The following is a 15,811-nucleotide window of genomic DNA, read 5'->3' as shown; positions in this document are numbered from 1 at the left end:
AAGCTGCGGTCCTCAACCCCCGGGCCACTGACCGGTACCAGTCCGTGAGTCGTTTGGTACCGGTTCGCGAGAGTTGAGGCTCGGGTGTGAAATTTATGGTTTTCACGTTTTTTATTGTTATTTTTTATCGTTTTATTCGTTAACAGGGTTTCCCTGGGTCTTTTCCCATGTGTTATGAATAAATCTTCTTTATTTGGTATGGGTACTGGTTTTAATTTGTTGTATTTATCCGTGACACTTTAAAGGCCGTGAAAATGCTGTCGGACATAAACCGGTCCGTGGCACAAAAAAAGGTTGGGGACCGCTGCTGTAAAGTAAATCAAAACCAGGGTCGGAGAGACCTTTGACATTTGATACTGGCCTTTTGTGCATGCAGTGCCTGCATGCGTGTTTGGTCATATCTACAACAACATGTCTGTACAGCACACTTGAATGTGGCGTAACAGCGCCGCGGGGCTTCATGCTGCCTCCTGATTGTGGATAAGTGTAGAAATTTTTTTTTTTTTTTTCAAATGAAGCGAGACAAATAAAAGGTGCAGAAGGCGATCGCATGCTGCCTGAAGAGGTGATGTGTTGGCCATTTGACCAACACATCAGCTGGCCTCTGGACACTACACTAAAAAGTGCAGTATTAGGCAAACAAGCAAATCAGCCATAAGCACAGCAGCTACACACACAACTGCCATCAATTAGTTAAGCCTGAAAAGGTGCACCACTGAAAAGCTGTTTGCTTTCTTTGCTTTCCTCTGAGTGTTGGAAACAGCAGTTGGTTATTGAAATTTTCTAGATCAATGGTCAAAATAATGAACAAGGTTTTTGGACACCTAATGATCCACCGGGTCAATATAAAAGTAAACATCTAGAGGGTCAATCTGGCAACACACAATTGATACTTGTTTTATTATACTTCAAGTCACACAAGCATACACGTGGATTGTATTATGAAACTATAAAAATCACACAAGTGAACCACCATCCATCAAAATCTGACGGGTCCATGTATTATTAAAAACATGAAAAATGTGAATGTGGGATATTGAGTGAAGAACAGAGAGAGTGAAAGATGTGAATTTTAAGAGCTCCGTTATATTACTGACTCCTACAGAGAGGAGGTTTAGGGTATTTAAGATGTTTAGATTCTTACCTGATTTCAGATGGTGATTTTAATCACTGTCACCTGCTGCAGGCACAAGAATTTAGGTAACAGTTTTATCATCATCATCATCATCATCATCGTTTATTTGTATAGCAGACCAAAGTGCTGAACAACACAGATCAAAAAGCCTTGGTTGTCATATTCAGGCCGGTCAGACATCCGGATGGATAATAATGTCTGGCGATCATAGAAAAAAGTACAACAGACATGTAACGCAAAGTTAGCTAAAACAATAAAACAAAACAAATAAAGGAGAGCGATAGATGCCGTGCCGAACACACAGGCGCCATTTTATTGTGAGAAACGTTGTTTCTGTGCCTTGAAGTCAATACATTTGGCTAGTGATCTTTTAATTCAAGCGAAACTCTGCTTTCTGTGAGTGTAAAGACATTTAACTACATATTAATCCTTGAGATATTTTAATATAAGGTAAAGAAGTCAATTTCAGCAGCACTTCTCAGTTTTTCTGCATAATGAATGTTTAAAAATGACAGATACAGTGGACAAAAAGATAAATACTTCAAGAGCATGAACTGATATATACAGATTTTGCTTCAGTGTTAAAATATTAGCAAAAAATAGCTAATAAATAAAAATACAAATCTAAATGTATGCAAATCTTTAGTTCCATATTAATGATGTGGCATGTTACTCTATGCACATAACAAGACTTTTATTGGAAGTCCCGCAGAAGTCCAGTCCAGCTCTCTGTCTTACTGACTGTCAACTCTCCCAAGACCATTTGCAGTGAGGAGACAATGTTAATCACTACCTGTTGTAACAACAGTAGTTGTGGATAAAGTTGTTTGTCCTGCCATTACAAAAGCTAATTCCTTCAGCAGAGATCAGGCTAGCATAATTAAAGGCCCAGTGTAAATACTCACTGTTGGATTAATGAGCCTGGAACGCTGAGACTGGGAGCCTCTGGGTAATACGTGACAAAAAGGAAAGAGAGGAGAGAGAGAGAGCATAAGGTTAACATATAAGAAAGGTAGAGAGAGCTTTTAGGAGGCAGGATGAGAGATCCATGATGTTCAGTTGTGAAGGTACAAGATCAAAGAAAATTGAAGAGATTTGTGCAGACAGACTGGAGGCAGTGTATTCTTTCCTTCTCTGCCTCACTAACAGAAACACGCAGTACCCCAACACGGATCTATCAGCCCTTTAACTTTCAATGAGTTTTTACCAATTAAAAAATGGCACACACACAAACACACACACAGCAAACATCCAAGTGGTGGAACAGTGGAGTGCAGATACGGGATATCTCCACTGTGTCAGCAATTGTCCCAATCCAGCATTTGGATTTATTAATTATGAAGATTCTCAAACCAGCGGTAAATGAAGCCGTGCTCTGTTTTACATGCACAGAGTGTCACCAGCTTTTTGCGCTGATTTATTCCTCTGTGCTAAGATTTAATCAGAAACACACGTGCAGAGACAATCATGTCATCGGATGGAGGAATCAGTCAATAAATGTAATGTTTTTAATTCCATGTTTCACTTTGGTAAAAAAAAATCTTTTGTTCTTCCTTTAATGAGCCTTTGAGAAAAAGCTGTAGACTGAGGCACTTATAATAATTATGTTTTGGTTATACTCGAGATTTCTTTTCCCCTTATCTGTTAAGGGTGGTGAGTTAGTGAACCCAGACGCGGACCTCTCGTTAAAGTTGAACAGTGTCTTTATTTACAGTGAAGCCAATCCACAGTTATCCACAGTGCAAGTCCCTTCAGTGCTCCTCTCCCAGTCTCCCCTCGTGTGTCCACACAACTCCCGTGAATCAGTGACGTCTCTCCTTCCGTCTCTCCGTCTCATCCGCTTCCTGAGAAAAGGCAAAACAGACACGACATGCATGACAACTCAGTCTGTAGAAACACTGCAGCATGGTGTGCGATGTAAACAGAAAAACAATGAAATGATCTGCAAACCATTTGAGCCCTAGAGTAGATTGAAAATAGTCAAAAGAACAGCTCAGATGCTGAAGCTGAGAATTTTGCCATAATGCAAGGCAATGAAGTCAGGCCATTGTCAAGCTTGCTCACAATTCACAGATATATTTACAGGTGTGTATTCAACAGGTTGAAGGGAGCAATTAAGGCTGGCAGTGAGGCTACAGAGTCTTTTAGTAAAGATATTTATGAAGTCTCTCATTATAAAACAAGGGAAAGTGAGCAGGCAGGTGAGTGACTTCAACAGACTTTGAACTCAAGTGCAATTAGCAAAACTGCAGCGAGTCTGAAATCTGGGATGAGAAGAAAACAGAGTAAGTACTGAGAAAGAGCACTTGGAATAAGTGACAGCTTTACTAGTTACAGCTAAAAAGCCTATAAAAGGGACGGTGGTCGTAAAGGCAGGAGGTTCAGATGTTAGATGGACGGTGGTGCTGCCTGACAGCAGGAAGGTCCTGGGTTCAAATTCGCCATCTGGGCTTTCTATGTGGAGCTTGCGTGTTATCCCCGTGTGTACATGGGTTCCCTCCGGGTGCTCTGGCTTCCTCTCACAGTTCAAAGACATGCAGTTAGCAGGGTTAGGTTAATTGGTAGGTCTAAATTGCCTGTAGGTGTGAATGTGAGTGTGAATGGTTGCATGTCTCACTGTTAGCCCTGTGACACACTAGCGACCTATACAGCTTTTGCCCTGCCGTTTGCCCTTATGGCACCTGGGACAGCCTGGACATGAGGATGGATTCCTGGTCATCTGGGGCCTTTCTGTGTGTGACTATTCTCGTTATGTCTATGACTTCCTCCCACACACTCAAATAGGATTAATGAGTGATTCTAAAGTGGCTGAAGGTGTGAATGTGTGGATATCTGTATCTCTGCGTTAGCCTTGTGATGAAAATGTCGCCCGTCCAGTGTGCACCCTGCTTCTCGCCCTAGCTGGGATAGGCACCAGGCTCCCTTTGACCCTGAATTGGGCTACGTCTACACTGATCTGGATAAATTTTAAAAACACTCTGTTTCCACACTATCGTTTTCAATCGATTCAGAACGGTTGTTCATCCACACTGAAACGACTGAAACGCTTACGTTCTGTGCTAAGTTCCCGTACTGCACATGCGTGAAACGTAAGACGATTCAACCTATGTCATTTCTGTCTGCCGTTTATTTACTTTTTTAATTGGACTAACAATGAGGTGGAGTTGTTGCTGCGAGTAACACAAAAGCGCAAAGTTGCAAAAGCAAGTGGGAATTGAAGAATTTGAAGAAAAGCTATCTGGAGCATGTATACACTGATATTAATCTTTAATAGGGCTGTCAAAACTGAGAGCAAACAAAACAACTGCTGTATAATGCCCTCCACTATCTTAGTTCAATCGGTCACATGACTGCATCATATGACTAAAATGCTTCATCGTTCCCGAAAGTCTCCATTTGTGCAGTCTACACTGCGATGCAAAAATGTATCCGCTTTGGAGAGCGTTTTCAAAAAGCTCTGTTTTCCTTGACCAAAAACGGCATCTCAGTGTGGACAGGAGGCCAAAACGGAGAGAAAAAGATGCGTTTTCAAACAAAAACGCATTCGTGTGGACGTAGCCTCGGATAAGTGGTTAAGACAAGGTATAAGAGATGCATATCCAGGTGATGCCTTTCTCAGAGAAGGCCTTGTGTGTTTATACAAAATGATGCCAAACTACTTTGTCATGTATTACATCGGGATTTTGAGTCTGAGTGCTAAACTGGCTTGCCCACAATCCAGAGCTGTCACCCACTGAAAAAACCTAGTTTACCAGCTAAAACAACATCTGATATGCCATCTTTTTCAAGTGTTTTCTGTTATATATTGGCTTTAAATGATTTCAAATCTCCATTCTGCATTTAGTTACATTTTACACAGGATTTAAACTTTTATACAAACTGTGTTTCATAAAACATTTTCCAGTTTCCACAGTGGTACATGCCACTTAGCTCGCCATTCTGCTCGGAGTATTAGAGCAGCAGGTACAGCTCGAGTTGAAGAAGGATTAAATGCATGTCACTGTAAATTGGATAATAGGAGAGGATGATGCAAAGATGAAGGTGAAAAAGCTAAGCCTAAATGCTAAATATGTGCTTACCTTGGAGCAACAGGAGACGTGTGTGCCTCATACACAGTGCACACACCGAGCTAGATGGGGGTGGAAGAGCTTTGAAGCTCATCCAAAGTGAAGAGGGGAAGAGGAGCGTGTTTGTTACAGACAGGAGATGACATTGCCACCACCCGGCAACCACAACGCTTATACATTTCTGTGCAGCCCACACATAATAGGACTGTAACAGTTGGGGCTCTCTGTCCCTTTTTCTGTCCTTCCCTTAATCTCACTATTGTGCTTCTGAATTTCTTCTTCTTCTCGCTTCTCCACCTGCTGCTGCTTTGCGTTATTTGCGCTCCATAGTCTTCCCGCTCATCCCCTGCCCCTCCGCTCCTCTGTTTTGGGGGTGGTACCGTGGTGATATGACAACACGTGTTTCCGAGATCTCAAGGGACAAACACAGCAGGCAGATAAAGGAACCTTGCCGTGTGTAAACTATCAGTCTGTGTTCTTGCTCCCGGTTTTACGCATGTACAGCATATTGGCACTTTGACTCAAATAGCAACAGACTCACCAAATATTTTTGCAGAGACGGGTTTTTTTCTTATTGCTAATGATTCGCATACGTTTTGGATTGAAAGCTAAACTTCAAACTACTGTGAATTTACCTTTTAGCTTACATATATGATGTTTTTATGTTAGCAAAAATGAGATTTTAGACCCCAGGTGTGATATCAACATGATGTAAAATTAGATCTACAAAATGTGTCCTGTTGGCTGGTTGGTCCACTGTGTGGTCACAAGTAAATGCACATGCATATGTTGGCCTCGAAGCTAGAGCGACTAACTAATGACAGTACAGTAATTTGCATTCCTGTTTGGAAATGGTCTCTGTCCTCATTATTCAACTTCAACTTAAAGTGGAACCAAATCAACGAACTGATCCACCATTTCTGACCTTATTAAGCAGCTGTCATGTGACCACTGGACGCAGAAAACGCTGTCTTTGTCAGTGATTAAAGCCTAACGTGTGAACAACAATACATGGATGCATTAAAGCAGGTTTGAGTTGCAGGCCTGCATCAAAACTGTGTAAAATACAGAAAATGCAATGTAAGAAAATTAAATGAGCACGTATTAAATTGATTGCAGCATCAGGTCGGTTAAACTTGTGGATATTGATCTGGTCAGTTAACTAGCAGGGGTTTCAGCTGTTTGGTGTTAATGAAATTAACACAAGTGCACCCGTGGGGCAATAATGAGACAACCAACATGACATTTCTGCCTTTTTTTTCAGTTTCATTTTCAGCCCTCTGTAAATTCATCATTTCCAACAAATCATATCAGTGTAAATATCCAGCACGATTTCTCTTTTGCTGTTGAGGTTTGATGTGTTTACAAGGTGTTCCTCTAATGCTTCAAGTGGTGTAGTTTTGAGGTGTAAAAATAACCTTTTCAGAGGTATTTAGTACGTAGTGCACTGTTATTATTTGCCTCTCCAGACTTCAACTCTTGTGCTGCAGATGCTCTTCCTGATTCTGTTCTACAGCATCAGAGTGCTTTGTGTTCCTGCACGTGAACAGGTTCATGGGGATGTTTTTGTATTTCCTGCATGAATATGCAACCTGCACAGACTGGATGCTAATCAAAACATACTGAAGATTAAGAGAAAAAACATCAAAAACAAGTTCCAACACATAGAGGAGGATTTTGCACAGAATTAAATGTTTGTAAGATTCTTGTCAGTCCGTGACTGATAGTGTACTGGCGTGAAACCTAATAGATTATAGTAAAGAACTGCACTTTATACATCTTAAATAAACTCACAATTCACTAGTAGTGATTAATATGAGTCGTTATCATGGTTCATATGATTAACCAGCAGCGGCGCATACCAGTGTACCACAGAGACCTGTCTATGACAGCCAGCACCCGGAGGAGGGGCAGCAACAATATAGTGTCCATGGGAACAAACTACCAAGGGATCAATATAGTACACCATGTGTGTGTTGCTGCAAGTAGTAATGAGAGTAATTGGAGCTATTTATTCCATGTGATGTAACAAGGAAATGAGCTGATCACAGATCTTGTGATTATTGAAAGGCACTAACGAGCTAAAATGAAGGAAAGACACAAGATAAAATGTGTCCATCTGGTGTCCTTGTACAGGAGTAAAACATTAATATATATATTAATGAGCTTGGTTAAACCAGCCAATACTGTGTTGCATTATCCACAATCAAACTGCTTCAGACTGTTTAATTCAAAACGTATTTTAGCACCATTCATCACTCAGGATCAGCTCTGTTTTTGGTCTCCACTGAAACAAATATCTGCTTCTTCCATTACTGAATGATGTTTTATCATCTAGCAGCTTACTGTATCTGTCTGCTATTTAGTTGTATACAGTCTATAGACTCAACCTGTTAGAGTGAGCTGCCACCAGGAACCCTTTATATCACATGATCCTAAAAGCACTGATTATTGTTATTGTCACAAACCTAAATAAAGCTTTCTTTCCTAATCATCATTCCATAGTTTCTCTCTATTTAGCATCAGTCAAATCCTTGTGCTATAGAATGTAAATAAAAAGAAATAGATGAAGGTTAACATCATGCTGTCTGATTTATTGTGGACTAGCTTTTGAAGTTCAGATGAGAGGGTGGAGTGCCCCATGTTATCAGCTAACTGCACCTTGTTAGCTTATGTAGCTATTGTCTGTATGGATGTAGCACATGGGTGCAGATACCTCCATTGTGCCGATGTTTCAGTAAGACATTTATTCATCCTAAACAATGATTCCAACCCCACAAGCAAGGCTGTAAAGTGTAGTTAATATCCTTGTTTGTTGCTAAGGTGCAGACTAAATATTAGGCCACACCTCCTAATATTGTAGTGTCATTTACACAGCTGCAATCTAAAATGTTTGCCTTTACAAACAGGAAGGAGCTTACTAAATTCGAGTTCACTGTAATGTAATAGGATGTCAAGGTTGGAAAAACTAGATACTCTATGATACAAAGTGTCATATGTAGACAGGTTTACGAAACACAGCAACTTAGCCAAGAAGTGGCAGCCACATAAAGTTACAGAGTAGGGTCACTGAGTGCTGATCTGCCTGTATGTAAAAGTTGCCAACGCTCTGCTGATTACAAGACTGCAGATTTCAGAACCTCCACTGACAATAATATTCGTCAAAAACACCAGGAGTACTAGGAGCTTCATGGCATGAGCAGCTCCTGTGGGTGTAATGTTCAGCTAGCCTGATTTTAACATTTTAACTTGCTTTTGTGGTCAACCTTAAGTGGTCATTAGTGGAATTTCTGAAGTGCTAAGATTTTAGCACTATGTCTGGAAGCATATTCAGTTAATCAAAAAAAAAAAAAAAAATCAACACTCTAAATGCTTTTTTAAAAACTATTATCTACTTATTTATGTAGTAACTCCATGTCCTGTAGTGGTTTTGTGACCATACAGAAATTTACACACATGTATTGCAGCTGTGAACAGAAACGTGTGAGAATATTGATTGATTAGTAATTTATTTCAACATGTGAACAATATACGAGTACATTTAGAAAAGAAAATAAGAAAGAAAAAAAAAATACTGTACAAATTACATACAAAAAAAATTATTAAAATACATGTTGAAAGGGAGTGGGAAGAAGTAAACACTTATTTAATCCCACCCCTTTGCCATAAATTATCAGTTAATATTTAGTCAGCTTCCTTACTGATATAATTTGTAATAAAAACAGTGAACAGATTTCTGATATACTAAATACTATAATATCACATCATGAGTTGTTTTGTGGTTTGTTTTTTTTGTTTGTTTTTTTTAAATAGAGACATTCACTTAATTTAAATATTTTCCTTTTCTTTATAGTTCGAGAAGATCATATTTTTATAACTCTTTTTGAACAGTTTTATGTTTGGACATTGCTTTAATTCCATATTCAGACTGTTCCATAGTTTCACTCCATGAACAGAAACACAAAAGCCTTTTCTTGTGGTACGTACCTTCATTGTTTTGAAGTTACAAAAACCCCTTAAATTATAACTTCCTTCTTTCAAAAAAAAACATACTCTGAATATTACCTGGCAGTTCTTTATTTTTTGCTTTGAATAGAATTTGTGCTGTTTGGAATTTCACTAGATCGTCAATTTTCAATATTTCAGACTGCAAAAATAGTGAGTTTGTATGTTCCCTATAACCTGCATTGTGGATGATTCGAATTGCTTTTTTTTTGAAGAGTAAAAAGTGAATTTAATGTGGTTTTATAGTTATTGCCCCAGACCTCTGCACAATAGCTTAAGTATGGTGAAACCAGTGAACAGTATAGAATATGAAGTGATGTTCTGTCGAATACCTGTTTTGCCTTGTTTAGTATTGCAATGCTACGTGATACTTTGGAATGAATATATCTTACGTGAGCTCTCCAGTTAAGTTTTTCATCTATTATTACCCCCAGAAATTTATTTTCACTGACTCTTTCAATATCAACACCATTTATTTGAATCTTTGCATTTGTATTTAAACTACTATTTCCAAATAACATAAGTTTAGATTTATTCAAATTTAATGATAATTTATTTTTATCAAGCCAGAACTTCACTTTACTTATTTCATTAGTCATATCCTCCAATAAATTCTGCAGATCATCACCAGAGCAAAAAATGTTTGTATCGTCAGCAAAGAGAACCATTTTTAATACTTTGGACACTTTACAGATGTCGTTAATGTACAAGTTGAAGAATTTTGGACCCAAAACTGACCCTTGGGGTACACCACAAGCAATGTCCATACATAAGGAACAACCACCATTTATTTCCACAAACTGCTTTCTGTCACTTAAATAACTCCGGACCCAATCTAAAACTACCCCTCTGACACCATAACGTTCCAGTTTTCTTATTAATATATCATGATCTATAGTGTCAAATGCCTTTGTCAAGTCTATGAATAACCCAGCCACATATCGCTTTTTGTCTATGGAATTTGTGATGTATTCTATTGAATCTAATAGTGCCAATGATGTTGATCTGCTTGATCTGAATCCGTACTGACTCTCAGTAAGTAGTTTATGTTTATCTGTAAATTTTTCCAGTCGGTTTTTAAACAGTTTTTCAAGAACTTTTGAGAATTGAGGTAGTAAAGAGACAGGTCTGTAGTTTGTGAAATGGTGTTTGTTTCCAGATTTGTATAAAGGTATAACTTTTGCTATTTTCATTCTGTCTGGAAATTGACCAGTTTGAAATGATAAATTACAGATGTATGTAAATGGTTTTATAATAGCCTCAATGATTCTTTTAACCACTATCATATCAATATCATTACAATCCAAAGATTTCTGATTTTTACATTTTTTGACAATTTCAAAAACTTCACTTTCATCAACGGCTGTGAGAAACATAGAATATGGATTTCTGTCTATCAGTGTATCCGGTTTTTCCTGTGCTTTCCCAGGATGAGTGATTGTTCTTGCTAAATTTGGTCCAGCAGTTAAGAAGAATTCATTGAGACTATTTGCCACAACATCCATATTGTATTCTTCATCGTCATTACAAATGAAATACTTGGGATAGTTCTTTTGTCCAGTCCCACGTTTTATAACACTGTTCAGGATTTCCCATAATCTTTTATTATTATTTCTATTTATATCTAATTGCTTCATATAGTATTCCTTTTTACTAAATCTAAGTATATTAGTTAACCTATTTTTATATCTTTTGTATCTGATTTCAGCATCTTTAGTTCTCGTTCTTAAGAACTCTCTATATAGAGCATTTTTCTTCATACATGCATTTTGCAGACCTTTTGTTATCCATGGACAGTCCATATATTTATGTTTCCTACTATATTGCTTTATTGGACAGTTGGTATTGTACAGTAATGTAAATATTCTAAGGAATTCATTATAAGCACTATTAAAGTCCTGTTCCTGATATACTTCACCCCAGTTCTCTTTCAATAAACCTTTTTTAAATGCATTCATTCTTTCTTCTGTTCTTACTTGTCTGTACTGTTTTTTACTGTCCATTTTATTGATCTTGTAATTCCTATCATAGATTGTAAAAATTGGAAGATGGTCACTTATATTGTTAATCAGGAGTCCACTTACAGTCTTATTTTCAATGTCATTTGTAAAAATGTTGTCTATGAGAGTTGCACAATGTGATGTAATCCTGGTAGGTCTAGTAATTTTAGGGAATAGATTCATACAGTGCATTGTGTTTATAAACTCCTCAGTGGTTATATGTTTATTTGGGTTTAGCAAATCAATATTGAAGTCTCCACAAATGAAAACTTTTTTGTGAGCTAATTCAATAAACGTTTCTTCTATCCAGTCTTTAAATGTCTCAATACTACTACCTGGAGCTCTGTATATACAGCTAATGATTACATTTTTACTTTTTTCTTTACAAATTTCAACTGTAATACATTCTAGTACATTATCAATCACCATCGTCATCTTTTCCACCACATTAAATTTCAAGGATTTGTCCACATACAAGGCCACTCCTCCTCCTCCTTTGTTTCGCCTAGTTATAAATGTGAATTCATAACCCTCCAGTTCAAAGTCTGTTCCTTTTTCCATATTGATCCAAGTTTCTGATAAGGCAATGACACTAAATGGATGTGAAAACTGGTTAAGATATTCTTTGATATGATTAAAATTAGCATAGAGACTTCTACAGTTAAAGTGGATAATTGATCATTTATTCTCAGTTTTAATCCTCTGATTGTAGTCTTTATTTGTATAGTAGCAGCAATTGTTATTGTTAGATGAGAAGAAGTTGTTGTCTATTTCATATTCCAAGTCCTGTGTATTGTGATCCATATAGTTAAATGTTTTCAGTTCCAATTGATCATATTCTGCAACTGTCTGACTGATGCAGCTGTTTCTTCCAGATGTATCTGAGTTCTTCCTTCCAGTGTGTGTCATAAGTGAGTGTGTGGTTGTCTGTTACCTTGTTTGGCGTCCAGATCGTGTTGCTCACTGATATTTTTCGAGATCCGCCATATTTTTAATGGTCAGAACTTTGGCTTCCTCTGGTGATCCGTTTAGTTTAATGAATATTTTACAGTTTGTCGTCCAAGTGCTTTGGATTTTTCCCAGCTTCTTAAGGTGTCGCGCTTTTTTGGCTATTTCAGCGTTGTGTTTGGTTAGATGTTCATTGATAAAGACATTAGATCCTTTTAATTTTCTTCCTTGTTTCAGTAGCGTAATCTTGTGCTTTCGATTTACAAACCTTAATATAATAGCCGGTATGTTGCCGTTCCTCCTGGGAAGAGGGTGGCATGCTTCGACAGAGTTACAGTCCAGGGCAATCCCTTTGGACCGCAGGAAAGCAACCACCTGTTGTTCCGTGTAGCTAATGTCAAGCTCTCCAGGTTCCTCATTGCTGTCAGCGGTCACCGCCTGAGCGTATGACCGGGGTTTAATATGGAGCCCAGTGATAATAACGTCGTTTATCCTGGAGTATTGTTCCAGGTCAGCGACCTTACTTTCCAGGTATGCAATCTTTTTATCTTTTTCGGCATTTTGGATGCGGAGGAGCTTTACCTCCTCCACAATTTCAATGATATTTTTCTGCTGCAACCTGATAGTAGAAATTTCCTCCATTATGAAGTCAAGAGACTTTTTAATGTCCTCGACTTCCTCAGCTGTCGGTGTCCTCTTCGGCCCCATTTTATCTGGTTACCCTGGTAGCAGGTTCAGTCAGCTGATTCCTCAGTCAGCTGTTAGCCTACTAACGTGTTGGCTAGCCTGCAAGTACCTCGTTAACTCCGTTAGTCCAGTCCAATATCCTGTATCAAAGTCGTAATCCAGACAGGGTTGTACCAAAAGTTCCAACAATTTGAGTAGTCTTTGCTCCAGAAATTGATGGCCAAAAATTCAAAAATCCACAGGACACGATGAAAACACAACTTTCAAACAAATGGCAAACAGGAAGTGACGTGTCTAGAGTTAACTGTGAGGCATATGATATGAGGCAAACCTGTGCAATTTTGGGTTGCATCAATGTGTGAATATTGCAGCTAATATTTTTGGGCATTTACCATTAGCTGGTAGGTATTGTGTGGATACCACCAGTAATGTGGAGATGTCTGAAGTGGTGTTTCCTGCTGTGTGTTACATGTGATAAACTGGACTTTAGTTTATCATAGGATATATATAGTTCATATATATTATATCATATATATACTACTTTTGTATTAGCGTGAATTTGGGTCAAAGGTGATATTTTAAAGCCTCTAAATCAAAAGGCTAATATGGTTAATATAATTGTGATACTCGTGCCACATTCATAACGCATGTAATTGACAGGTATTTGCACACAGGAGCTTTTTAAATAGCTCAGTACGAATGATGTGTGATGGCATGTGTTGCATGCAGTGTTTTGATCGGAACTGGTTGTGTTTTGGGGTTGGAAGAACATTCTGAGCATAATAAGGCATATGGAGCTCCTTGGCCTGATCCACATTCTCTCTGCTGCCCTTATTCTGCTTCTTCTCTCTGTTCTGTTAGAATGCATTACAGATTGCTGTGGGTGGATGGTGTTGCATGGTGTGAGAGGAAAGCATCATCAAACAGGCATACATTTGCTTGTGCACGTGTTTTCCCAAAGCTTATGGAAGGTTTTTTATGGATTGGTAGGGAGACAAAATCCATTCGGAGCACATTGATGGCATGAGCTGGTCAATAACAATAATGTTTTTTAATACATAATCTTACTATAATGATTGTAGCATACTTATGTCTTTTACCTAACTAGACATGTTAATCAATTATATCATCATCACATCCTTACGAATTATATGTATTATGAGGAGTAACTGATCTCAACAAAAAGATGACCTTACGTGTACGTTGTTGTAGCGCTGTGGCAGTGGGGCTGACCCGAATGTATTATCATGCATATGTGCAAAGTGTTCATCAACTGTGACGCCAATAATGTTTGTAACTGATGACTTAGTCTAAGACAATGAATATACAGCTTGCAAAGGAGAAGAAAAAGAAATATATGTATTATGTATTTGTGTGCATTTTCCCCTTTGATAGTGTTTTATAAATAAAGTTATTATTTAATTTAATTATTCAGAAAATGCTCAATTTATTTTGTACCTGTATGAATAAGTTCTTACTATAAGGAGATCTGGCCTCAGATAGCTGTTCTCTTACTGCACAACATTGTCCCATTCTTGTCTTTCTCGAGCGTCTCAGAGGTCCAGCCGTGAAACAGGCTCTATTTCAGCCAAGACATCAGTCAAAATGCTTCAAAGCATTTCCATCCTCCTGCCTCAAATCCCAATCCCTAAAGAAGCACAGCAGATGAAAGTGCTTTGGCAATATTCAGATTAGGGAGGTTAGCTTGACTTTAGAACACTGTGGCGTCTGGAGCATGTCTTTAAAAGAAAGGAAATCCTTACTTGAACTGGGTCATAAGTGATGAAGTAAAAAAGCTGATACAAATTGATTAATCAACTCTGTATTAATGATTCCACTCTAAAAAGTAATGCGAGGGTACGCTAAGGCTACGTCCACATGTACACAGGTGTTTTTGTAAACTGAGATTTTACGTAAAAAAAAAAAATTCTGTTCACATGTAAATGCAAAAAACAAAGTCAAGAGCACGCCAAAGCAACAGGTGGCGATAAAATCCTAACCGTGTAGAAATGTTGGCCAATCAGAAGTCTAGAATCCTGGGAGGGAACGAGTAAAAAAAGATTGTGCATAGAAGCAGAAATGAGTCCCATGTGTGGACAGACAGCAGCAAAAACACAAGAAAACATGTATATGTAAGTGTGTATAAACTGCAGATAGCAAGATTAAGAGCAGCAGTATTTTGTCTGCATCCGCCATGGTAGAAACACTAATGTGGCAAACAACGTGACACCAAAAAAGGCGCACACCTTCAAAATTGCGTGACTAAATCTCTGTTTTCCTCGTCTACACGTAAACGCATAAACAGAGTTTTCGAAAATCTCCACCATGGTAGGAGTTTTAAAAAAATCTCCATCTTCAGTGATCGAAAACGCTGTTTACATGTGGCTGAAAGGACCAAACGCATAGAAAAGGCTGCATTTTCAAAAATACCTGTGTAAGTTTGGACGATAGCCTTAGAAACCCTGCCATGAATAGGTTTCTTTTACCAGTCATCTACAGTAAAGAACAAAAAATTTGAATCAACTCAATGTTTTTGTAAGAAATGTTTACTTTTATAAAACTACCTGTGAGGTAACCAACCCAACTTGTTCTTTTTTCTTTAAAAAATGCAGAACCTATGGATATGAATATCACCTCAAAAAGTCTAGTAATTGTATACAAGATGCCTTTACTGAAGGTCAGTTCTCAGTGTTTGTGCAATTCTGGCTTTAAGGACAAGAACTGGCCTCTAGCTAGCTAACTAGCTGCAACACTGCAAATCCAAAACAATCCACAGATTTGATTATTGGCCCAAAAAATTTCCCAAGGTGTGTTTTTTTTTTCATCAGTTTTCAGCAACCCTATTCACCATCTTGAGTTCTTTAGCATCCATCCATCTGTTTATCCAGATGGCCCATCCCAACTGTAACAGGCCAAGAAGCAGGTGACAGCCTTGACTGGTTTCCCTGGACCAGTACTGGGCAGTTTTC

At 38.2% G+C, this 15,811-nt stretch overlaps 2 protein-coding genes across 2 annotated transcripts in view; one reads left to right on the top strand and one right to left on the bottom strand.

Moving 5' to 3' along the window:
- The window catches only part of kcnh3 (potassium voltage-gated channel, subfamily H (eag-related), member 3), a 173,386-nt gene that overhangs the window by 40,182 nt on the left and 117,393 nt on the right, over positions 1 to 15,811 (top strand). The window lies entirely within an intron of this gene.
- LOC148098206 (uncharacterized) lies at positions 12,006 to 12,863 on the bottom strand. The gene has a single exon (XM_087829921.1). It carries the CDS (start codon positions 12,861 to 12,863, stop codon positions 12,168 to 12,170), a length of 696 nt encoding a protein of 231 aa, XP_087686047.1. The 3' UTR covers positions 12,006 to 12,167.

Source organism: Neolamprologus brichardi, chromosome 16 (genome assembly GCF_056152115.1).
Source record: "Neolamprologus brichardi isolate AB-2024 chromosome 16, ASM5615211v1, whole genome shotgun sequence".
NCBI lineage: Eukaryota > Metazoa > Chordata > Actinopteri > Cichliformes > Cichlidae > Neolamprologus > Neolamprologus brichardi.
Note: the sequence above shows the minus strand (reverse complement) of the source record. Positions and strands in the feature narration are given on the sequence as shown.